At 48.2% G+C, this 25916-nt stretch overlaps 1 protein-coding gene across 1 annotated transcript; it reads left to right on the forward strand.

The window, feature by feature from the left end:
- The first annotated feature begins 910 nt into the window (after positions 1-910).
- Positions 911-25180, forward strand: LOC147091656 (uncharacterized). Its single transcript, XM_085976863.1, has 3 exons — positions 911-1088; positions 11222-11405; positions 23868-25180. Exon 3 carries the CDS (start codon positions 23976-23978, stop codon positions 24954-24956), a length of 981 nt encoding a protein of 326 aa, XP_085832989.1. The 5' UTR covers positions 911-1088; positions 11222-11405; positions 23868-23975; the 3' UTR covers positions 24957-25180.
- Positions 25181-25916: the final 736 nt, after the last annotated feature.

A 25916-nucleotide genomic window follows, 5' to 3' on the forward strand; every position in this document is an offset into this window, starting at 1 on the left:
TGTGTAACCCGGGGAGGATGGGCCCAGTGAGATCAGACAGTGTGTAACCCGGGGAGGATGGGCCCAGTGAGATCAGACAGTGTGTAACCCGGGGAGGATGGGCCCAGTGAGATCAGAGTGTGTAACCCGGGGAGGATGGGCCCAGTGAGATCAGACAGTGTGTAACCCGTGGAGGATGGGCCCAGTGTGATCAGACAGTGTGTAACCCGGGGAGGATGGGTCCAGTGAGATCAGACAGTGTGTAACCCAGGGAGGATGGGCCCAGTGAGATCAGACAGTGTGTAACCCAGGGAGGATGGGCCCAGTGAGATCAGACTGTGTTACCTGGGAAAGATGGCCCCAGTGAGATCAGACAGTGTGTAACCCGGGGAGGATGGGCCCAGTGTGATCAGACAGCGTGTAACCCGGGGAGGATGGGCCCAGTGAGATCAGACAGTGTGTAACCCGGGGAGGATGGGCCCAGTGAGATCAGACAGTGTGTAACCCGGGGAGGATGGGCCCAGTGAGATCAGACAGTGTGTAACCCGGGGAGGATGGGCCCAGTGAGATCAGACAGTGTGTAACCCGGGGAGGATGGGCCCAGTGAGATCAGACAGTGTGTAACCCGGGGAGGATGGGCCCAGTGAGATCAGACAGTGTGTAACCCAGGGAGGATGGGCCCAGTGAGATCAGACAGTGTGTTACCTGGGAAAGATGGCCCCAGCTTCGGTTTGCCTAAAGCACAGGGAAATTGTACATTTCTATCCAGAACTTTGGTGATTTGCTGGAAGCCCAGGCAGGCGTGGCGGGGATCTGAGAAAAGGGACAACATCAGATAGAAGCACTCGGACCCAAACTTTTATTTTTATTAAGCTGAAGAAAAGTCTACATTACATTACTTCACACTATTCATGTTGTTATTTTCAGTCCTGCCATAATTAGATCTCCCGGTGAAAGACTGAGTGATTGAGAAAGGTCCACAGCTGAGAGTAAACAGGGATTGCAGACTGAGGAACGACAGCAGGTGAACCAACACAGGATTGTGAGAGCACCAACTGGAGAGAACTCTTCCGATTCAAAGAGCTTCCAGAGATCGACTGGGGGAAAAGGTCAGAGAAAGTCCCATTGACTCAGATACACACTGGTTCCTCCCTTCCATTTCCTGATTTACAGCTATTTCTGGGATGTTACTTGTATCCTCTATGGTGAAGACCGATACAAAATACCTGTACAATTCAACTGCCATCTCCTTATTTTCCATTTTTAATTCCCTGACACTCTTTTTTGTTAAATCTTTTCTTTATTTTAAATATCAATAGAAGCTCTTACTATCTGTTTTTATATTTCTAGCTAGCTTTCTCTCGTACTCTAATTTTTCTCCTTTATTAATCTTTTAGTCACTCTTTGTTTTTTATATTCTGTCCTATCTTCTGACCTGCCAGCCATCTTTGCGCAATTATATGCTTTTTCTTTAAGTTGGATGCTATTAATTTTTTTAGATAACCATGGATGGTGGGTCCTCCCCTTGGAATTTTTCTTTCTCGTTGGAATGTGTATATTCTGTGTATTCTGAAATATCCTCTTAAATGTCTGCCACTGCATCTCTATTGACCTATCCCTTAACCTAATTTGCCAGTTCACTTTAACTAGCTCTGCTTTCATGCCCTCGTAATTGCCCTTATTTAATTTTAAAATACTAGTCTTGGACCCACTCTTCTCTCCCTCAAACTGAAGGTAAAATTCAATCATATTATGATCGCTGCTACCTAGGGCTCCTTCACTGAGGTCTTTAATTTAATCCTATCTCATTGCACAATACCAGGTCTAGTATAGCCTGCTCTCTGGTTGGCTCCAGAACGTGCTGTTGTAAGAAACTATCCTGAAAACATTCTATGAACTCCTCATTTAGGCTACCTTTGCCGATCTGATTTTTCCGGTCTCTATGTAGATTAAATCCCCCATGATTATTGCCATACCTTTCTGACAAGCTCCCATTATTTCTTCCTTTATACTCCATCCTACCGTGTGGTTACTGTTAGGGGGCCTGTACACCACTCCCACAAGTGACTTCTTGCCTTCATCATTTCTCATCTCTACCCAAACCGCTTCTACATCCTGGTTTCCTGAACTTAGGTCATCCCTCTCTATTGTGCTAATACCATCATTAATTAACAGAGCCACCCCTCCACCTTTTCCTAGCTTTCTGTCCTTCCTAAATGTCACGTACTCTTCAATATTCAGGTCCCAATCTATGTCATCCTGCAGCCATGTTTCTGTAATGGCTATCAGATCATACTTATTTATTCCTATTTGCACCATCAGTTCATCTGTTTTGTTTTGAATGCTACGTGCATTCAGATGCAGAGCCTTTAGTTTTGTCCTTTTATTTTTGTAACCTCTAGCCTTAACTGTTGATTTACTCTTAGATTTGTCCTCTCTATCCCTTCCTGTCACGGTCTGTTTATCATTTCCCATATTAATACCTTTCTCTATTGCCTTGTCTCTACTCTTTGATTTACCACATCTTCCCAAATTTGATCCCTTGCCCCCACTATTTAGTTTAAAACCCTCTCTACCGCCCTAGTTATATGACTCGCCAGAACACTGGTCCCAGCACGGTTCAAGTGAAGACCGTCCCAACGATACAGATCCCACTTTCCCCAGTGTGGTGCCAGTGCCCCAGGAATCGAAACCCATTTCTCCCACACCAGTCTTTGAGCCACGCATTCATCTCTCTAATTTGATTTACCCTTTGCCAATTTGCTCGTGGCTCAGGTAACAATGCAGACATTATTACCCTTGAGGCTCTGCTTTTTAATTTAGCCCCTAGCTGCTCACAGTCTCTCAGCAGAACCGCTTTCCTAGTTCTAACTGTGTTGGTACCTACATGGACCACGACCATTGGCTCCTCCCCCTCCCACTGCAAGTTCCTCTCTAGCCCAGAGCAGATATCCTGAACCCTGGCACCGGGCAGGCAACACAGCCATCTGGACTCTCGCTCTTGGCCGCAGAGAACTGTATCTATCGCCCTTACTATGCTATCCCTTATTACCACTATATATTCCTATTAACTCCCCCCGCTTGAATCGCTTCCTGTACCTCGGTGCCACGGTCAGTTTGCTCATCCACCCTGCAGCCACCGCTTTCATCCATACAGGCCGCAAGAACCTCAAACCTGTTGGACAATTGCAAAGGCTGAGGCTCCCCCACCTCCTGGGTCCCCATACCTGCCTCACTTTTAATTTAATTTGAATGAATTAAAGGGTAAGGCATGGCAGGAGAGCTCTGTGCCGTGATATGCTCCTCCTGCACTATGTGGGAAATCAGGGACACTTCCTGTGTCCCTGACGACCATGTGTGCGGGAAGTGTATCCAGCTGCAGCTACTGACAGACCGCATTGTGGCGCTGGAGCTGCGAGTGGGTACATACTGGAGCATTCGCGATGCTGAGGACATCGTGGATAGCATGTTTAGAGAGTTGGTCACACCGCAGGTAAAGGCTGCACAGGCAGGAAGAGAATGGGTGACCACCAGGCAGAGTAGTAGGCGCAGGCAGGTAGTGCAGGGCTCCCCTGTGACCATCCCCCCCCCCCCCCCCCCCGCTCACAGATATACTGCTTTGGATATTGTTGGGGAGGATGGTTTATCAGGGGAAGGCAGCAGCAGCCAACTTCCTGGCACCATGGGTGGTTCTGCTGCATAGGACGGGAGGAAAAAGAGTGGGAGAGCTATAGTAATAGGGGATTCTATTGTGAGGGGAACAGATAGGCGTTTCTGCGGCCACAAACATGACTCCAGGATGGTATGTTGCCTCCTGGTGCAAGGGTCAAGGATGTCTCCAGAGCGGCTGCAGAACATTTTGGAAGGGGAGGGTGAACAGCCAGTTGTCGTGGTACATATAGGTACCAACGATATAGGTAAAAAACGGGATGAGGTCCTAAAAGCTGAATATAGGGAGCTAGGAGGTAAATTTAAAAATAGGACCTCAAAGGTAGTAATCTCAGGATTGCTACCAGTGCCACGTGCTAGTCAGAGTAGCAATGGAATTATATTTCAGATGAATACGTGGCTAGAGGAATGGCGCAAGGGGCAGGGATTCAAATTCCTGGGACATTGGAACTGGTTCTGGGGGAGGTGGGGCTAGTACAAACCGGACGGTTTGCACCTGGGCAGGACCGGGACTGATGTCCTCGGGGGAGTGTTTGCCAGTGCTCTGGGGGAGGGTTTAAACTAAAATGGCAGGGGGCTGGGAACCTGAGCAGGGAGACAGAGGAAAGGGAAACAAGGATAGAAGCAAAAGACAGGAAGGAGAAAAACAAAGGTGGCAGTCAGAGAAATCAAGGGTTTAAATCAAATATGGCCACAGTAAATAGTAATTCTAAAAGGTCTAAGAGCATTAAAAAACAAGCCTGAAGGCTTTGTGTCTTAATGCAAGGAGCATTCGTAATAAAGTGGATGAATTAGCTGTGCAAATAGAGGTAAACCGATATGATGTGATTGGGATTATGGAAACATGGCTCCAGGGTGACCAAGGCTGGGAACTCAACATCCAGGGGTATTGAATATTCAGGAAAGAAAGGCGAAAAGGAAAAGGAGGTGGGGTAGCATTGCTGGTTAAAGAGGGATTAACACAATTGTAAGGAAGGATATTAGCTCTGATGTTGTGGCATCTGTATGGGTAGAATTGAGAAATACCAAGGGGCAGAAAATGTTAGTGGGAGTGGTATACAGAACCCCAAACAGTAATGTGGAGGTTGGAGATGGCATTAAACGCTAAATTAGAGATGTGTGCAATAAGGGCACAGCAGTTATCATGGGTGACTTTAATCTACATATAGATTGGGCTAACCAAATTAGTAACAATACTGTGGAGGAGGAATTCCTGGAGTATATACGGGATGGTTTCCTGGACCAATATGTCGAGGAACCAACTAGAGATTAGGCCATCTTAGACTGGGTATTATGTAATGAGGGGATTAATTAGCAGTCTTGTTGTGCGAGGCCCCTTGGGTCAGAGCGATCATAATATGATAGAATTCTTCATTAACACAGAGAGTGAAGTAGTTGACTCAGAGACTAGGGCCCTGAATTTAAATAAAGGAAACTACGATGGTATGAGGCGTGAGTTGGGTAGGATTGATTGGGGAATGTCACTCAGGGTTGACAGTGGATAGGCAATTGCAAACATTCAAAGACCGCATGGATGAACTACAGAATTTTTTCATCCCTGTTTGGCATAAAAATAAAACAAAAAAGTTGACTCAACCGTGGCTAACAAGGGAAATTAGGGATAGCATAAGATCCAAGGAGAGGACATATAAATTGGCCAGTAAAAGCAGTAAACCTGAGGATTGGGAGCAGTTTAGGATTCAGCAAAGGAGGACAAAGGGATTAATTAAGAGGCGGAAAATAGAGTATGAGAGTAAGCTTTCAGGGAACATAAAAACTGACTGCAAAAGCTTCTATAGATATTTGAAGAGAAACAGTTTGGTGAAGTCGAGCGTAGGTCCCTTGTAGTCAGAATCAGGGGAATTTATAATGGGGAACAAAGAAATGGCAGACCAATTAAATACATACAGGAAACTTTGGCTTATCCGGAGGTTGTATGTCCGTAAACCTCGATCTAACAGCAGAAATCAGCAGCTGTTTTGGTTAGGTTTTTCTTCTAGCATTCTTTTACCAGGCAGGCTCTGGAAAGCATCTCTGTAGCTTAGCAACAGCTTCAGAGACGCTTCCAAGGTACGGGCTGAGTGTTTACAAGCTGTTGCTAAGCAACAGTGTTTGCTGTCAGATACGGAGATGAAAACCTCCGTATCCTACAACATTAGCGCTGGTCTATCCGGAAGTTTGGATAGATCGGCAGCAGCTCGGTCCCGTCGGTGCCGGATATCGTGAAGTTTCCTGTACTTTGGTTCTGTCTTCACAAAGGAGGACACAAATAACCTCCCAGAGATGTCGGGGAACATAGGGTCTAATGAGAGGGAGGAACTGAAAGAAATCAGTATTTGTAGGGAAATGGTGTTAGGGAAATTGACGGGATTGAAGTCCAATAAATCCCCAGGGCCTGATAATCTATGTCCTAGGGTACTTAAGGAAGTGGCCCTAGAAATGGTCTATCTTCCAAAATTCAATAGACTCGAACAGTTCCCATGGATTGGAGGGTAGCTAATGTTACCCCACTATTCAAAAAAGGTGGTAGAGAGAAAACGGGGAATTATAGACTGGTAAGCCTGACATCGGTAGTGGGGAAAATGCTAGAGTCCATTATAAAAGATGTAATGGCAGTTGGAAAACAGTGATAGGATCGGACAAAGTCAACATGGATTTACAAAAGGTAAATCATGCTTGACTAATCTACTGGAATTTTTTGAGGATGTAACTGGTAAAATAGATAAGGGAGAACCAGTAGCTGTGGTGTATTTGGACTTTTGGAAGGCTTTCGATAAGGTCCCGCATAAGAGATTAGCATGTAAAGTTAAGGCACATGGGATTGGGGGCAAGGTACTGACTTGGAAAGAGAACTGGTTGGCAGACAGGAAGCAAAGAGTTGGAATAAATGGGTCTTTTTCCGAGTGGCAGGCAGTGACTAGTGGGGTACCCCAGGGATCGGTCCTCGGACCCCAGCTATTCACAATATGTATAAATGATCTAAACGAGGGGACAAGATGTAATATCTCCAAGTTTGTAGACGACACAAAGCTGGGTGGGCGTGTGCTGTGAGGAGGATGCCGAGAAAGCCCAGTATGATTTGGACAGGTTGGGTGATTAGGCAGAAGCATGGCAGATGCAGTATAATGTGGATAAATGTGAGGTTATCCTCTTTGGTGACAAAAACAGGAAGGCAGATTATTATCTGAACAGCAATAGATTGGGAGAAGGGGAAGTGCAACGAGACCTGGGTGTCCTTGTGCACCAGTCGCTGAAGGTAAGCATGCAGGTGCAGCAGGCAGTTAAGAAGGCAAATGGTATGTTGGCCTTTGTAGCGAGAGGGTTCGAGTACAGGAACAAGGATGTTTGCTGCAGTTGTACAGGGCCTTGGTGAGACAACACCTTTGAGTATTGTGTGCTGTTTTGGTCACCTTATCTGAGGAACGATGTTCTTGCCATGGAGGGAGTGCAGCGAAGATTCAGCAGACTGATACCTGGGATGGCAGGAATGACTTATGAGGAGAGATTGTGTCGATTAGGCTTATACTCACTGGAGTTTAGAAGAATGAGAGGGGATCTCATTGAAACTTATAAAATTCTAACAGGACTAGACAGACTAGATGCAGGAAGGATGTTCCCGATGGCGGGGGAGTCCAGAACCAGGGCTCACAGTCTAAGGATAAGGGGTAAGCCATTTAGGACAGAGATGAGGAATTTCTTCACCCAGAGAGTGGTGAACCTGTGGAATTCTCTACCACAGAAGGCAGTAGAGGCTAATACATTAAATATATTCAAGAAGGAGTTGGATATATTTCTTAAGGCTAAAGGGATCAAGGGATATGGGGAGAAAGCAGGGACAGGGTACTGAGTTTGGATGATCAGCCTTGATCTCATTAAATGGTGGAACAGGCTCGAGGGGCTGAATGGCCTACTCCTGCTCCTATCTTCTATGTTTCGATTTCACTCGCAGTCACATCCTCCTGTCCCTGACCACTGACCAAATCCAAAGACCCTATCCTAAGGGGTGTGACTGCCTCCTGGAATAAAGTGTCCAGGTAACTTTCCCCCTCCCTGATGCATCGCAGTGTCCGCATCTCGGCCTCCAGCTCCTCAACTCTGAGCCAAAGCTCCTCGAGCCGCAGACACTTATCACAGACGTGTTCGTCCTGGATCAGACTGGCGTCCAGGAGCTCCCACATACTGCAGTCGCAACACATCACCTGCCCTGCTATCTTTATTGAGTCTTAATTAATTTATTTTATAACCCTACTACACCCAATAAGATTTATTACTGCTAGTAATCTTTACTAATACTAATGAAACCGTACAGTTACTAAAACTTCCTGGGCTTCAAAAGATAAGTGTAAGAAGTCACACAACACCAGGTTATAGTCCAGTGAAGTCACCTGACGAAGGAGCAGCGCTCCGAAAGCTTGTGATTTCAAATAAAACTGTTGGACTATAACCTGGTGTTGTGACTTCTTACATTTGTCCACCCCAGTCCAACACCTGCATCTCCACACCATGGCTACTCTTAAAAGATAAGAGAAGTGAGCAAAATACTCACCGACCAATCACTTACCCGTTTCCCTGTGATGTCACCTTTTATTTTTCTCCGAATGCGGTTGGGGGGTTTCACAGAGCTGAACTCCCACTGGTTCTCTGTCCCCTCTCGTGCAGCTTTTTAACTCCTGCTGTCCTGGAGGTTGAGAAAGATAGATAAAGGAGCACTTCCCTCCACTCCTCGCCTAACTCCCTTTCTCATCAAATACACAGCTTTACAGTCTGTGTAAAGTTAAGGCACATGGGATTGGGGGCAAGGTACTGACTTGGATAGAGAACTGGTTGGCAGACAGAAAGCAAAGAGTTGGAATAAACAGGACTTTTTCTGAATGGCAGGCAGTGACTAGTGGGGTACCGCAGGGATCGGTCCTAGGACCCCAGCTATTCACAATATACATTAATGATCTAGACGAGGGAACTAGATGTAATATCTCCAAATTTGCAGACGACACAAAGCTGGGTGGGCGTGTGTGCTGTGAGGAGGATGTCGAGAAACTTCAGGATGATTTGGACATGTTGGGTGATTGGGCAGAAACATGGCAGATGCAATATAACGTGGATAAATGTGAGGTTGTCCACTTTGGTGGCAAAAACAGAAAGGCAGATTATTATCTGAATGGCAATAGATTGGGAGAAGGGGAAGTGCAACGAGACCTGGGTGTCCTTGTGCACTAGTCGCTGAAGGTAAGCATGCAGGTGCAGCAGTCAGTTAAGAAGGCAAATGGTATGTTGGCCTTCGTAGCAAGAGGGTTTGAGTACAGGAGCAAGGATGTCTTGCTGCAGTTGTACAGGGCCTTGGTGAGACCACACCTTGCGTATTGTGTGCAGTTTTGGTCGCCTTATCTGAGGAAGGAAGTTCTTGCCATGGAGGGAGTGCAGCGAAGATTCACCAGGCTGATACCTGGGATGGCAGGAATGACGTATGAGGAGAGATTGGGTCAATTGGGCTTATACTCGCTGGAGTTTAGAAGAATGAGAGGGGATCTCATTGAAACTTATAAAGTTCTAACAGGACTAGACAGACTAGATGCAGGGAGGATGTTCCTGATGGTCGGGGAGTCCAGAACCAGGGGTCACAGTCTAAGGATAAGGGGTAAGCCATTTAGGACAGAAATGAGGAGGAATTTCTTCACCCAGAGTGGTGAACCTGTGGAAATCTATACCACAGAAGGCAGTAGAGGCCAATTCATTAAATATATTCAAGAAGGAATTGGATATATTTCTTAAGGCTAAAGGGATCAAGTGGTATGGGGAGAAAGCAGGGACCGGGTACTGAATTTGGATGATCAGCCATGATCTCATTGAATGGCGGAGCAGGCTCGAGGGGCTGGATACATACAATTCGAGAACTAACAGATTTAGCTGGTTTAAGACAATCTGATTTTCAGCGGTCACAGGGTGAATCTCCAACAATGTGACTATTGTATTGATGTATTTCTGTAGATGTGGCACTGCTTAATGTTCTGTACAGCTGGAACTGACGGTGGATTCAGTAAACCCGCAGTGTCTGGTCTGGTGGTGTAAAAATCCGTTATTGGAATCGCAGCTTCATGGTTAGAAACACTGGCTGAATGTTCAGGGTTAATGTTCTTCACTAAACTCCAAACATGTGATGTTGGTTTTGTTATTTCTGTTTTCAGTTATTGTCGGTAAGTGATTTCCTCTGTTGTCAGGGTAACAATCTGTCAGATCTCAGTGCCAGAGGCCTTGGCTCCAATTTATATCTGAAAGTCTGTGAAACATTCAGTGTAAACTCCTGTCTATGTACTCGGCAGTCCAGGAGTAGGAACCTGTTGGTTCTGAGCAGTAGGTTATGTATAGATACATATAATTTGTAAGACTTCCTCTTGCTATGGTTTGGTAATGGTTCTTTTAAAATTTGATAATCTCTGTCACAATATATTTTTGAGTAGTGGATATTGTCCCACATGTTATTCAGTTCTGGGCACCGCCCCTCAGGAAAGAGATGTTGGCGTTGGAGGGGATGCAGAGGGGATTCATCGGATGATACCTGAGCTAAAATGGTTTAATTATCAGGACAGGTTGCACAGTCTAGCTTTCTATTCCCTTGAACATAGAAGATCAAGGGGTGATCTAATTGAGGTGTTTAAGGGGAGCGATAGTGATACTCTCCTGCTGTGTTGCCGTCCCGCGCGGGCGCAGTGCCGCGGCCTTGCCGTCCCGCGCGGGCGCAGTGCCGGGCGGCGCGGGTTGATCGGTGAGTGAGAGTCAGACACGGGCTGGTTGCCCGGGTTACAGGGCCTGCTCTGTGACTGAGGGAACTCTGCTCCATTCAACACCCGGCCCGACAGCGGCTGCTCAACCCCGAGTTTAGGTCACAGCGAGGGAGGGTTACAGGGTCACCGCTCTGGTTAGTAACTCCGCACAGAAAATGGCGCGTTTCCGTCTACAGGAGTGAGAATGCGGAAGTCTCCGTTCTAATGTTTTTTATCACAAGGGGGGAGGGTAAAGTGCAACAGAACCGGTTTGTAATGGAGGGGAGATTCCTGTCAGCATTAGGTCTCGGGGAATGAGCTGAACCGGCTCACAATACAGGGGCTGGTCCGGGGGTGGAGGGCGTGGTGGGATCATCAGCAGTTTGGACACAAAATGGCGCATTTCTGCCCAGAGCAGTGAAAATGGGGGAGTCTCAGGAGGCCGGAATTTTACTGTGAGGAACATCTCCAAACTAAATACTCAGCCTTGAAACTGGGTTTGGCGAGAGGACGGAGTTATAGAATAGAAATACCAGTAAGATCAGACAGTGTGTAACCCAGGGAGATTGGGCCCAGTGAGATCAGTGTGTTACCTGGGAAAGATGGCCCCAGCTTCGGTTTGCCTAAAGCACAGGGAAGTTGTACATTTCCATCCAGAACTTTGGTGATTTTCTGGAAGCCCAGGCTGGCGTGGCGGGGATCTGAGAAAAGGGACACAATCGGACAGAAGCATTCGGACCCAAACTTTTATTTTTATTAAGCTGCAGAAAAGTCTACATTACATTACTTCACACTATTCATGTTGTTGTTTTCAGTCCTGCCATAATTAGATCTCCCGGTGAAAGACTGAGTGATTGAGAAAGGTCCACAGCCGAGAGTAAACAGGGATTGCAGACTGAGGAACGACAGCAGGTGAACCAGCACAGGATTGTGAGAGCACCAACTGCAGAGAACTCTTCCGATTCAAAGAGCTTCCAGAGATCGACTGGGGGGAGAAAGGTAAGAGACAGTCCCATTGACTCAGATACACACTGGTCCTGGAGATGGACACTCCCGCACTCACACCGGCCCTCCCGCGCTCGCCCCCCCCCCCGGCCCTCCCGCGCTGGCACCCCCCCCCCCCCCCGGCCCTCCCGCGCTCGCCCCCCCTCCCGCGCTCGCCCCCTCCCCCACCGGCCCTCCCGCGCTCGGCGGCTCCCGCACTCGGCCCCCCCCGGCCCTCCCACCCTCGGCCTCCCGCCCCCGGCCCTCCCGCGCTCGGCCCCCCCCCCCCCCCGGCCCTCACGCGCTCGGCCCCCCCCCCCCCCCCCCCCGGCCCTCCCGCGCTCGGGGGGGCCCCCCCCCTCCCGCGCTCGCCCTCCCGTGCTCGGCCCCCCCCCCCCCCCCGTGCTCGGCCCCCCCCCCCCTTGCGCGCTCGGCCCCCCCCCCCCCCCCGTCGGGAGCAGTGAAACCGGAGACCGAGTGAGTATTTAAATTCACTTTCGCGGGCTTTCTTTAGAGGCTGGTTTCGGGAGCAGAGACAGGGTTAAATTCTGCGGTTTATATTTTCTTGGGTCTCTGTGGTGGAGTGGGGACAGTTGGTAAATAAGTGCCCTAGAGTATATCTTTAACTGGTGGTATTGAATTAATTTAAATTAATTAAAGGGGTAAGTCATGCCAGGAGAGCCCAGCCCCGTGTTAGGCTCCTCTTGCTCTCTGTGGGAATTCAGGGATGCTGCCAGTGTCCCTGATGACCACGTGTGCCAGAAATGCATCCAGCTGCAGCTACTAACGGACTGTATTGAGGCACTGGGGCTGCGGATGGATGGGTTGTGGAGCATTCACGATGCTGAGAGGGTCGTGAATTACACGTTTGAGTTGGTCACGCCGCAGGGTAGGGCTGCACAGGCAGAAGGGAAATGGGTGACCACCAGGCGGAGCAATAGAAGCAGGCAGGTAGTGCAGGGGACCCCTGTGGCTGTCCCCCTTTCAAACAGGTATACCAATTTGGATACTGTTGAGGGGGATGACTCACCAGGGGAAGGCAGCAACAGCCAACTTCCTGGCACCAGGGGTGCTTCTGCTCAGGAAGGGAGGAAAAAGTGGGAGAGCAATAGCGGTAGGGGATTCTATCGTAAGGGGAACAGATAGGCGTTTCTGTGGCCATAGACGTGACTCCAGGATGGTTTGTTGCCTCCCTGGTGCCAGGGTCAAGGATGTCACTCAACGGCTGCAGGGCATTCTGAAGGGGGAGGGTGAACAGGCAGAGGTCATGGTTCACATTGGGACCAACGACATAGGTAGGAAGAGGGATGATCCTGCAGCAAGAATTTAGGGAGCTAGGTAGCAGATTAAAGAGTAGGACCTCAAAGGTTGTAATCTCTGGATTACTCCTGGTGCCACGTGCTAGTGAGTATAGGAATAGGAGGATAGAGCAAATGAATGCGTGGCTAAAGAGTTGGTGCAGGAGGGAGGGCTTTAGTTTCCTGGATCACTGGGTCTGCTTCTGGGGAAGGTGGGACTTGTACAAGTCGGACGGGTTGCACCTGAACCAGAGCGGGACAAATATCCTTGCGGGGAGGTTTGCTAGCACTGTTCGGGGGGGGGTTAAACTAAAATGGCAGGGGGTTGGGAACCTGAGCAGGGAGACGGAGGAAAGGAAAACAAGGATAAAAGCAAAAGATAGGAAGGAGAAAAACAAAAGTGGCAGTCAGAGAAATTAACGGTTTAAATCAAACGTGGCCACAGTAAATAATAATTCTAATAGGTGTAAGAGTGTTTAAAAAAAAAAAAAAAAAAAAACAAGCCTGAAGGCTTTGTCTTAATGCGAGGAGCATTTGTAATAAGGTGGACGAATTGGCTGCGCAAATAGAGGTAAACTAATATGATTTGGTTGGGATTACGGAAACGTGGCTCAAGGATGGCCAAGACTGGGAACTCAACCTCCAGGGGTATTCAATATTCAGGAAAGATAGTGTGTCTAATTCTGTTAGATTCAGGAGATGGTTCTGAGATAGTGGATTGGTGGTTAGGATCAGATCAGCCATGATCTTACTGAATGGCGGAGCAGGCTCGAGGGGCCGATTGGCCTACTCCTGCTCCTATTTCTTATGTATGTTCTTAAAAATAAAGGGAGGTGGGGTAGCATTACTGGTTAAAGAACGGATTAATACTATTGTAATGAAGGATATTAGCTCTGATGATGTGGAATCTGTATGGGTAGAATTGAGAAATACTAAGGGGGAAAGAAACATTAGTGGGAGTGGTATATAGACCTCCAAACAGTAAGACGGAGGTAGGGGATGGCATTAAAAGGGAAATTAAAGAAGCGTGCAATAAGGGCACAGTAGTCATCATGGGTGACTTTAATCTACATATAGATTGGGCCAACCAAATTAGTAACAATACTGTGGAGGAGGAATTCCTGGAGTGTTCACGGGATGGTTTCCTGAACCAATATGTCGGGGAACCAACCAGAGAGCAGGCCATCTTAGACTGGGTATTATGTAACGAGAAAGGATTAATTAGCAATCTTGTTGTATGAGGCCCTTTGGGTCGGAGCGATCATAATATGATCGAATTCTTCATTAAGATGGAGAATGAAGTAGTTGACTCAGAGACAAGGGTCCTCAATTTAAATAAAGGAAACTACGATGGTCTGAGGAGCGAGTTGGGTAGGATTGAGTGGGGAATGGCGCACAAAGGGTTGACGGTGGATAGGCAATGGCAAACATTCAAAGACCGAATGGATGAGCTACAGAATTTGTTCATCCCAGTTTGGCATAAAAATAAAACAAAAAAGATGACTCAACCGTGGCTAACAAGGGAAATTAGGGATAGCATAAGATCCAAGGAGAGAACATATAAATTGGCTAGAAAAAGCAATAATCCTGAGGATTGGGAGCAGTTTAGGAGTTGACAAAGGGATTAATTAAGAAAGGGAAAATAGAATGAGAGTGAGTTAGCTGGGAACATAAAAGCTGACTGTAAAAGCTTTTATAGATATGTGAAGAGAAAAAGATTGGTGAAGTCAAGCGTAGGTCGCTTACAGTCAGAATCTGGAATTTATAATGGGAAACAAGGAAATGGCAGACCAACTAAATACATACTTTGGTTCTGTCTTCACAAAGGAGGACACCAATAACCTCCCAGAGATGTCGGGGAACATAGGACCTGATGAAAGGGAGGAACTGAAAGAAATCAGTATTTGTAAGGAAATGGTGTTCGGAAAATTGATGGACTGAAGGCTGATAAATCCCCAGGGCCGGATGGTCTACATCCCAGGGTACTTAAGGAAGTGGCCCTAGAGATAGTAGATGCATTGCTGGTCATCTTCCAGAACTCGATAGACTCTGGAACGGTACCCATGGATTGGAGGGTAGCTAATGTTACCCCACTATTCAAAAAAGGTGGTAGAGAAAAAGCAGGGAATTATAGACCGGTAAGCCTGACATCGGTAACGGGGAAAATGCTAGAGTCTATTATAAAAGATGTAATAGCCGAGCACTTGGAAAGCAGTGACAGGATCGGACAAAGTCAACATGGATTTACAAAAGGTAAATCGTGCTTGACTAATCTACTGGAATTTTTTGAGGATGTAACTGGTAAAATAGATAAGGGAGAACCAGTGGATGTGGTGTATTTGGACTTTCAGAAGGCTTTCGATAAGGTCCCACATAAGAGATTAGCGTGCAAAATTAAGGCACATGGGATTGGGGGCATCGTATTGACTTGGATAGAGAACTGGTTGGCGGACAGAAGGCAGAGTTGGAATAAAACGAGACCTGGGTGGTGTTGTGCACCAGTCGCTGAAGGTAAGCATGCAGGTGCAGCAGGCGGTTAAGAAGGCAAATGGTATGTTGGCCTTCGTAGCAAGAGGGTTTGAGTACAGGAACAAGGATGTCTTGCTACAGTTGTACAGGGCCTTGGTGAGACCGCACCTTGAGTATTGTGTGCAGTTTTGGTCACCTTACCTGAGGAAGGACGTTCTTGCCATGGAGGGAGTGCAGCGAAGATTCACCAGGCTGATACCTGGGATGGTAGGAATGACGTATGAGGAGAGATTGTGTCGATTGGGCTTATACTCACTGGAGATTAGAAGATTGAGAGGGGATCTCATCGAAACCTATAAAATTCTGTCAGGTCTGGACAGACTCGATGCAGGAAGGATGTTTCTGATGGCCGGGGAGTCCAGAACCAGGGGTCATAGTCTAAGGATAAGGGGTAAGCCATTTAGGACTGAAATGAGGAGGAATTTCTTCACCCAGAGAGTGGTGAACCTGTGGAATTCTCTGCCACAGAGGGCGGTGGAGGCCAGTTCATTAAATATATTTAAGAAAGAGTTGGATATATTTCTTGAGGCTAAAGGGATCAAGGGATATGGGGAGAAGGCAGGGACAGGGTACTGAATTTGGATGATCAGCCATGATCTCATTGAATGGCGGAGCAGGCTCGAAGGGCCAAATGGCCGACTCCTGCTCCTATCTTCTATGTTTCTCCCGCGCTCGCCACCCCCGGCCCTCCCGCGCTCGCCCTGATGGGGCTCTTCTCAAGTAAACCAAGCGGTGCAATAAAACACCTCCCAGAATCAAGGCCCTGCTCGTGGGGTCAGTGATCAGCCCCCAGGAACCGGTACAAGTGAACAAAGTCAGGGTCAAGGCCCTGCTCCTGGGGAAGGTGATCAGGCCGCAGGAACCAGTACAAGTGAAGCGACTCCTTCTCCCGGAGATTTATTAAACGCGAATACTCCCCAAGAGTTGACCAAAAATCAGGTTAGTAATATTAATCAAGGAGTCAATTTCTGCTGTAAGAAGGAATGATATCTTAGCAGGTTCCTCTAATGAAGCCATATGGGTAGAACTTAAAAACTAAAAGGGGGCAAGCACTTTGCTGGGAGTGTACTATAGGCCCCCAAACAGTAAGGGGAGATAGAGGAACAGATATGTAGGCAAATCTCAGGGAAGTGTAGAAATAATCGGGTAATAATTGTTGGGGATTTCAAGTTCCCCAATATTAACTGGGATAGTCAGAGTGTGAAAGGCTTAGAGGGTGTGGAATTCTTAAAGTGCATCCAGGAGATCTTTTTCAGCCAACATGTAGAAAGTGCTACAAGAGAGGGGGCGGTACTGGACCTAATTTGAGGGAATGTATCAGGGCAAGTGGTAGAAGGGAGAGCATTTTGGTGACGGTGACCATAATTCGGTGAGATTTCAGGTTGTCATGGAAAAGGACAAAGATGGACCGGAAATCAAGGTTCTAAATTGGGGGGAAGGCCGATTTTAATATGATAAGGCAGGATCTGGCCAAAGTGGACTGGGATCAGCTACTTGTAGGAAAATCCACATCAGAGCAGTAGGAGTCTTTCAGAAAGAAAATAGAGTACAACGCCAACATGTTGCCGTAAAGGTCAAGGGTGGGACCAACAAGCCCAGGGAACCCTGGATGTCGAGGGACATACAAGAATGGATTCGGAAAAAAAAAGGGAGGCTTTTGGCAGATACAAAGGACTAAAAACAGTGGAAGCCCAAGAGGAGTATAGAAAGTGCAGTGGGGTACTTAAAAAAAAGAAATTAGGAGAGCGAAGAGGGGTCATGAAAAAACACTGGCAGGCAAAATAAAGGAAAATCCCAAGGTGTTTTATTAGTATATTAAGGGCAAGAGGATAACCAGGGAAAGAGTAGAGCCCATTAGGGACCAAAGTGGCAATCTGTGTAGAGCCAGAAGATGTAGGTGAGGTTTTAAATTAATATTTTGCATCTGTGTTCACTATGGAGAAGGACGATGCAGGCATAGAAATCAGGCAGGGGGATTGTGATATACTTGAACAAATTAGTATTGAGAGGGAGGAGGTACTAGTGGTTTTAGCGGGCTTAAAAGTGGATAAACCCCCAGGCCCAGACGAGATGTATCCCAGGCTGCTGTGAGGCAAGGGAGGAGATTGCAGGGGCTCTGACACAAATTTTCAGAACCTCTCTGGCCACAGGGGAGGTGCCAGAGGACTGGAGAACAGCTAATGTAGTACCATTATTCAAGAAGGGTAGTAGTAGGGATAAACCAGGGAATTACAGGCCAGTGAGCCTAACATCAGTGGTAGGGAAATTATTGGAAAAACTTCTGAGGGACAGAATTAGTCTCCACTTGGAGAGGCAAGGATTAATCAAGGATAGTCAGCATGGCTTTGTCAGGGGGAGATCATGTCTAACCAATTTGATTGAATTTTTCGATGGGGGTGACTAGGTGTGTGGATGAGGGCAGTCCAGTTGATGTAGTCTACATGGACTTCAGTAAGGCTTTTGACAAAGTCCCACATGGGAGACTGGTCAAGAAGGTAAGAGCCCATGGGATCCAGGGCAATTTGGCACATTGGATCCAAAATTGGCTTAGTGGCAGGAGGCAGAGGGTGATGGTCGAAGGATGTTTCTGTGACTGGAAGCCTGTGTCCAGTGGTGTACCACAGGGTCTGGGTCCTTTGCTGTTTGTAGTGTACATTAATGATTTAGATATGAATGTAGGAGGTATGATCAGCAAGTTTGCAGATGACACGAAAATTGGTGGAGTGGTAAATAGCGAGGAGGGAAGCCTCAGGCTACAGGAGAATATAGACGGTTTGGTTAGATGGGCAGCACAGTGGCAAATGGAATTTAACCCTGAAAAGTGTGAGGTGATGCATTTTGGGAGGACTAACGGGAATACACAATGAATGGTAGAACCCTAGGAAGGACAGAGGATCAGAGGGACCTTGGTGTGCATGTACATAGATCCCTGAGGGCAGCAGGACAGCTAGATAAGGTGGTTAAGAAGGCATATGGGATACTTATATTTTATTCCTCGGCTAATGAAGGCAAGAGCAGGGAGGTTATGATGGAGCTGTACAAAACGCTAGTTAGGCCACAGCTGGAATACTGTGTGCAGTTCTGGTTGCCACACTATAGGAAGGATGTGATTGCATTGGAGAGGGTGCAGAGGAGATTCACCAGGATGTTACCTGGGCTGGAGTGCTTCAGCTATGAAGAGAGACTGGACAGGCTGGGGTTGTTTTCCTTAGAGCAGAGAAGGCTGAGGGGGAACCTGATTGAGGTGTACAAAATTATGAGGGGCATAGATAGGGTAGATAGAAAGGAACTTCTCCCCTTAGTAGAGGGGTCAATAACCTGGGGGGCATAGTTTCAAGGTAAGGGGCAGGCGGTTTAGAGGGGATTTGAGGAAAAGCTTTTTCACCCAGAGGGTGGTTGGAATCTGGAACTCACCGCCTGAAAGGGTGGTAGAGGCAGGAACCCTCACAACATTCAAGAAGCATTTAGATGAGCACTTGAAACGCCATAGCATACAAGGCTACGGACCAAGTGCTGGAAAATGGGATTAGAATAGACAGGGCTTGATGGCCGGCGCGGACACGATGGGCCGAAGGGCCCCTTTCTGTGCTGTATAAATCTATGACTCTATGGTAGCACTCTTGCCTCTGAGGCATAAGGTTGTGGGTTCAAGTCCCACTCCAGAGACTTGAGCACAAAAATTCAGGCTGACACTCCAGTGCAGTACTGAGGCACTGTCAGAGGTGGCGTCTTTCGGATGAGACATTAAACTGAGGCCCGGTCTGCTCTCTCAGGTGGATGTAAAAGATCCCATGACACTATTTTGAGAAAGAAAGACTTGCATTTATATCGTGCTTTCATGACCAGCAGACGTCTTGAAGTGCTTTACAGCCAATGAAGTACTTTTGAGGTGTAGTCACTGTTGTAATGTGGGAAAGAGCAGGGGAATATCCCCGGTGTCCTAGTCAATGTTTATCCCTCAATCAGTGTAACAAAAGGATAATAGCAAAATACTGCGGATGCTGGAAATCTGAAACAAAAACAGGAAATGCTGGAAACACTCAGCAGGCCAGGCAACATCCATAGAGAGAGAAACAGAGTTAACAAAAAGATAGATTATCTGGTCATTATCACATTGCTGTTTGTGGGAGCTTGCTGTGTGCTATTTGACTGCCACATTCCTACATGACAACAGTGACTACACTTCAAAAGTACTTCATTGGCTGTAAAGCACTTTGGGACGTCCGGTTGTGGTGAAAGGTGCTATAGAAATGCAAGTGTTTCTTTCTTCACTGGTCTCGCCAGCGACCTCTTCTGGCTGATGGTTGATTGACAGACGATCGTCGCGCATGCGCACATGGAGCGGTGGTTTGGACCGAGTCCGGCACAGCGACCCCTCCCTGTCACCAAGGGCAACAACCGCGCATGCCCAGAGGACACCAAACACCCTCCCACACTCGGAGCTGCGCCTGCGCACTCGGATCCTGCCGGACGGAGTCGGCGCGGGCCATTCCGGGGAAAGGCCTTGGTGTCGGGTTCAGAGTCGCGATTGGTGGCGCAAAGTGAGTTTTCTCCGCTCCGATTGGGTGGAAAATCGCACGGGGTGGTGGGGGAGGGGTGGATCAGGAGAGAATAAAGAGAAACAGAAAAACCTGAGAGTCCGCGAGGCCCCGGACTGAGCGGCGTCAGTTGGACGGAGCACGTGCGCTCCTTGGGGACACGTGACCTGGGCCCAGGGCCTGATTGACGGGAGCTTCCGACCATTAGAGAGCGAGCGGGGCGGATCCTCCAACCAATCGGGGAGCCCGAGGGGCGGGACTAGCGCCGGCTGATTGTCTGATCCACAGGGCAGCGACTTTCTCCAGTCCCTTGTTCAGGGCCCGGGGCCAGGGGAGGCTGTGGGCCTTTATTCCCCTCATTGGACACAAGGCTCTTTGGCTCACAACACACTGGCTCAGGTTTTAATAGAGACTTTTTAAATTCATCAATAAAAGCAAATGAACCTCGTGCTTCTGTGGAACAAACTTTCTAATATTTTATAGAATCAGAGAATGGTTACAGCACAGAAGGAGGCCATTCGGCCTGTCGAGCCTGTGCCGGCTCTCTGCAAGACCACTTCAGCTAGTCCCACTCCCCCGCAACCCTGCAAATTTCTTTACTTCAGGCACTTATCCAATTCCCTTTTGAGAGCCGTGGTTGAATCTGCCTCCACCTCCCTCTCAGGCAGTGCATTCCAGATCCTAACCACTCAATGAGTAAAGTTTTTCCTCATGTCGCGTTTGGTTCTTCTGCCAATCACCTTAAATCTGTGTCCCCCCGGTTCTCGACCCTTCCGCCAATGGGAACAGTTTCTCTCTCTCTACTCTGTCCTGACCCCTCGTGATTTTGAACACCTCTATCAAATCTCCTCTCAACCTCTCTGCTTTAAGGAGAACAACCCCAGCTTCTCCAGTCTATCCACTTAACTGAAGTCCCTCATACCTGGAACCTCTCGTAAATCTTTTCTGCACCCTCTCTGAGGCCTTCACATCCTTCAGAAAGTGTGGGGCCCAGAATTGGACACAATACTCCAGTTGAGGCCGAACCAGTGTTTTATAAAGGTTCATCATAACCTCCTTGCTTTTGGACTCTATGCCTCTATTTATTAAGCCCAGGATCCCGTATGCTTTTTTAACCACTTGCTCAACCTGCCCTGCCACCTTCAACGATTTGTGCACACATACCCCCAGGTCTCTCTGTTCATGCACACATTTTAGAATTGTACCCTTTAGTTTATGTTGCCTCACTTGGTTCTTCCTACCAAAATGTATCACTTCGCACTTTTCTGCGTTAAATTTCATCTGCCACGTGTCCGCCCATTCCACCAGCCTGTCTCTGTCTTGAAATCTATCACTATCCTCCTCACTGGTCACTTTACTTCCAAGTTTTGTGTCATCTGCAAATTTTGAAATTGTGCACTGTACACCCAAGTCTAAGTCATTAATATATATCAAGTAAAGCAGTGGTCCTAGTACCGACACCTGGGGAACACCACTGTGTACCTTCTTCCAGTCTGAAAAACAACCGTTCACCACTGCTCTCTGTTTTCTGTCACTTTGCCAATTCCGTATCCATGCTGCCACTGCCCCTTTTATTCCATGGGCTTCAACTTTGCTGGCAAGTCTATAATGTGGCACTTGTCGAACGCCTTTTGGAAATCCATGTACACCACGTTAACCACATTGCCCTCATCAACCCTCTCTGTTACCGCATCAAAAACTCAATCAGAATCAGGGCGGCTGGGCCTGGCGGACGTGCGGGCAGGGCCCCGGAACCAGGAAACCCAGGGTGCAACGCCTCTCCCATCCGAGCCGCCGCTTCCCGGTTTCTTCAGCTGGTACCACTGAGTCTGACTCGGGACAAAGAACAGGAGCCAGGCTCCCAGAATGGCCCACGGCCCTGGGGAGAATGCGCACTCTCAGCGGGGAAATCGGAGCGTTGCATAGAGCGGTTTCTGGGGATCGGGGAATTGTGGGTGCTGCGGCCGCCATTAGCGGCTGTGGGGAAGAGTTTTATTACAGGCTGAAGGAAGGTAGGTCCATGGCTGCCTGTGTAGGTCTTTTTGTTGCTTCATTGTTGAGGATGTAACTAGTGAAATAGATAAGGGAGAACCAGTGGATGTTGTGTATTTGGACTTTCAGAAGGCTTTCGATAAGGTCCCGCACAAGAGATTAGTGTGTAAAGTTAAGGCACCTGGGATTGGGGGCAAGGTATTGACTTGGATAGAGAACTGGTTGGCAGACAGAAAGCAAAGAGTTGGAATAAACGGGTCTTTTTCCGAGTGGCAGGCAGTGACGAGTGGGGTACCGCAAGGATCGGTCCTTGGACCCCATCTATTCACAATATATATTAATGATCTAGACAAGGGAACTAGATGTGATATCTCCAAATTTGCAGACGACACAAAGCTGGGTGGGTGTGTGTGCTGTGAGGATGCCGAGAAACTACAGGATGATTTGGACAGGTTGGGTGATTGGGCAGAAGCATAGCAGATGCAATATAACGTGGATAAATGTGAGGTTATCCACTTTGGTGGCAAAAACAGGAAGGCAGATTATTATCTGAATGGCAATAGATTGGGAGAAGGGGAAGTGCAATGAGACCTGGGTGTCCTTGTGCACCAGTCGCTGAAGGTAAGCATGCAGGTGCAGCAGGTGGTTAAGAAGGCAAATGGTATGTTGGCCTTTGTAGCGAGAGGGTTTGAGTACAGGAACAAGGATGTCTTGCTGCAGTTGTACAGGGCCTTGGTGAGACCACATCGTGAGTATTGTGTGCAGTTTTGGTCGCCTTATCTGAGGAAGGATGTTCTTGCCGTGGAAAGAGTTCAACGAAGATTCACCAGGCTGATACCTGGGATGGCAGGAATGATGTATGATGAGAGATTGGGATGATTGGGCTTGTATTCGCTGGAGTTTACAAGAATGAGAGGGGATCTCATTGAAACTTATAAAATTCTGGCAGGACTGGACAGACTAGATGCAGGAAGGATGTTCCTGATGGTCGGGGTGTCCAGAACCAGGGGTCACAGTCTAAGGATACGGGGTAAGCCATTTAGGACAGAGATGAGGAGGAATTTCTTCACCCAGAGAGTGGTGAACCTGTGGAATTCTCTACCAGAGAAGGCAGTAGAGGCCAATACATTAAATATATTCAAGAAGGAATTGGATATATTTCTTAAAGCTAAAGGGATCAAGGGATATGGGGAGAAAGCAGGGACCGGGTACTGAATTTGGATGATCAGCCATGATCGCATTGAATGGCGGAGCAGGCTTGAGGGGCCGAATAGCCTACTCCTGCTCCTATCTTCTTTGTTTCTATGTTTGTATGTTTCTATGTTTCAGTTTGAGCTGGAGTGGAGATGGAGGAGAAGCTGCTGGGTTTAACCCCCAGTACTTCTGAGCCCAGGAGGACCCAACAATTTCCAATGTGAGACTGTCAAGGGACGTGGATTCTAGGGGAGATTAGGTTGTTACACAGACACTGTCCGTACAATGTAAAAGAGTATTCTTTTAGGAACAAGTATTTCTGTACAGGCTTTTAATCCACAGATTTGTTTTAATTCATTCTTGGGATGTGGGCGTAGCTCGCAAGAGCAGCAAATATTGCCAATCCCCAGTTTCCCGTTGAGAAGGGGGTGGTGAGTCGCCTTCTTGAACTACTGCAGTCCGTGTGGTGAAGGTATTCCCACAATGTTGTTCGGTAAGGAGTTCCAGGATTATGACCCAGCAACGATGAATATATCTGAGTCAGGATGATGTGTGACTTGGAGGGGAACTTGTATGGGAGCACCATCACATCCAACAGCTGCCCTTGTCCTTCTAGGTGGTGGAGGTTGTGGGTTTTGGAGGTTCTATCAAAGTTCTGGTCGAGTTGCAGATGTATAAAGTTCCTTTCCTTCGCTCTCCTGCTCCCCCCCCCCCCAAATAGAGGCCAGAGTTGTGTGTAGGCCCAGACCAGGTGGCGGATTCCCTTCCCTGAAGGACATCAGTGAACCAGTTGGGTTTTTATGACAATCCGGCAGCTTTCATGGTCACTTCACAATTGACCAGATTCATTGAGCTCAATTTCACAACCTGCCTTTGTTTTCCTGTGGGTTGTCTCTCTCACTCCCTGTTTTATATTAATTTTACAGGGCACTGGAAGGGGAGGATTTACAGACGGTAAGCTCAAACCAAACATCACTTCAAGATCTGACAGAGTCACTCGACTCGCCGGATCTGAATCTCACCGGCCTCTGAACATGGAAGCAAAAAGCACCATTCACAGCGGGGAGAAACCGTACACGTGTTCTGTGTGTGGACGAGGCTTCAGCCAACCCTCTGGCCTATCGAGACACAAGCGCATTCACACCGGGGAGAGGCCATTCACCTGCTCTGAGTGTGGGAAGGGATTCACTCAGTCATCCAGCCTGCTGACACACCAGCGAGTTCACACTGGGGAGAGGCCATTCACCTGCTCTGTGTGTGGGAAGGGATTCACTCAGTCATGTGACCTTCAGACACACCAGCGTGTTCACACCGGGGCGAGACCGTTCACCTGCACTGAGTGTGGGAAGGGATTCACTAAGTCATCTCACCTACTGACACACCAGCGTGTTCACACTGGAGAGAGGCCGTTCACCTGCACTGAGTGTGGGAAGGGATTCACTCAGTCATGCAGCCTGCTGAAACACCAGCGAGGTCACACTGGGGAGAGGCCATTCACCTGCTCTGAGTGTGGGAAGGGATTCACTAATTCATCTCACCTACTGACACACCAGCGTGTTCACACTGGAGAGAGGCCGTTCACCTGCACTGAGTGTGGGAAGGGATTCACTCAGTCATGCAGCCTGCTGAAACACCAGCGAGTTCACACTGGGGAGAGGCCATTCACCTGCTCTGAGTGTGGGAAGGGATTCACTAATTCATCTCACCTACTGACACACCAGCGTGTTCACACTGGAGAGAGGCCGTTCACCTGCACTGAGTGTGGGAAGGGATTCACTAATTCATCCAGCCTGCTGAATCACCAGCGAGTTCACACTGGAGAGAAACCGTTCACCTGCACTGAGTGTGGGAAGGGATTCACTCAGTCATCCCACCTACTGACACACCAGCGTGTTCACACTGGAGAGAGGCCGTTCACCTGCACTGAGTGTGGGAAGGGATTCACTCAGTCATCCCACCTACTGAGTCACCAGCGAGTTCACACTGGGGAGAGGCCGTTCACCTGCTCCGTGTGAGGGAATGGATTCACTCAGTCATCCAACCTGCTGACACACCAGCGAGTTCACAAATGACTGCAGGGGTTGGATTCTGCTGTTATTGCTGCTGTTAATCACATCCAGGACTGAACCATGTTCATTCTGACAGTTGGGGTTTGTTTCTGCTGATGTTAATGACCCCTATAACTGGGCTGGAGTTTAATATTCTGGATAGATGTCAAATAAACCAGCTTTTTTTTAAACACATTATTGTAGATTTTCTTCTTTCCCACCTGAGTGTTTAGCATCACCTGGCTGGAGCTCAAAGGACAATCTAGGGGAGGATCGTGCAGTGGGAACAGAACTCCAGCCTGGACACAGTCCCTCAGGGCCACACTGAGAGGGGCAAATGGCACTTTGGTTTTTCTTGTCTCTCTTCACTGACAGCAAAGTTGCCGTGCGGGTTAATCTCGAGGCGTGTGAGAAACGTATCCCAGCTACTCTCTGCCATGGTTCAGAGCTCCTAGGCACGGAACAGAATGCTCCTTTAGGAATGTACCCCAGTGCTTTTATTTTAATGGCCTTATTAATCTGTGTTGCTACTTTTAGTGATTTGTGTATCTGGATCCCTGGAACCCTCTGCTCCTCCAGCCCATTTAGACTCTTAGGGGGAAATTCGGTGATGCCCCCTTTGGGTCGCTAACGTCCCTGGGGCTAATTTTAACGCCCTGAAAAAGTTAGCGCCCCTGCGCATTAAATTCAGTGGTAGCGCCCCAGGCAGGAGGCAGGGTTCTACTGGAAGCGTTCCCCTCCCTCTTGAGGCGCTACCAGTGAATTTCACGGTGCTTCGTGTCACAGCGCCATGCCGGTCGGCACGTAGCACCATGCCATAGCAGACCTCCCTCCCTGATTAAAGGGGAGGGGCGCAGCACTGCGCACATCTGGGCCCTGCTGGACCACCGGGGAGTGGGGTGTCGGATCAAGAGGAGCGCCGGGCTG

Source organism: Somniosus microcephalus, unplaced genomic scaffold (assembly GCF_052327205.1).
Source record: "Somniosus microcephalus isolate GS21.2 unplaced genomic scaffold, FLI_Smic_1.0 unresolved_chr3, whole genome shotgun sequence".
Lineage (NCBI taxonomy): Eukaryota > Metazoa > Chordata > Chondrichthyes > Squaliformes > Somniosidae > Somniosus > Somniosus microcephalus.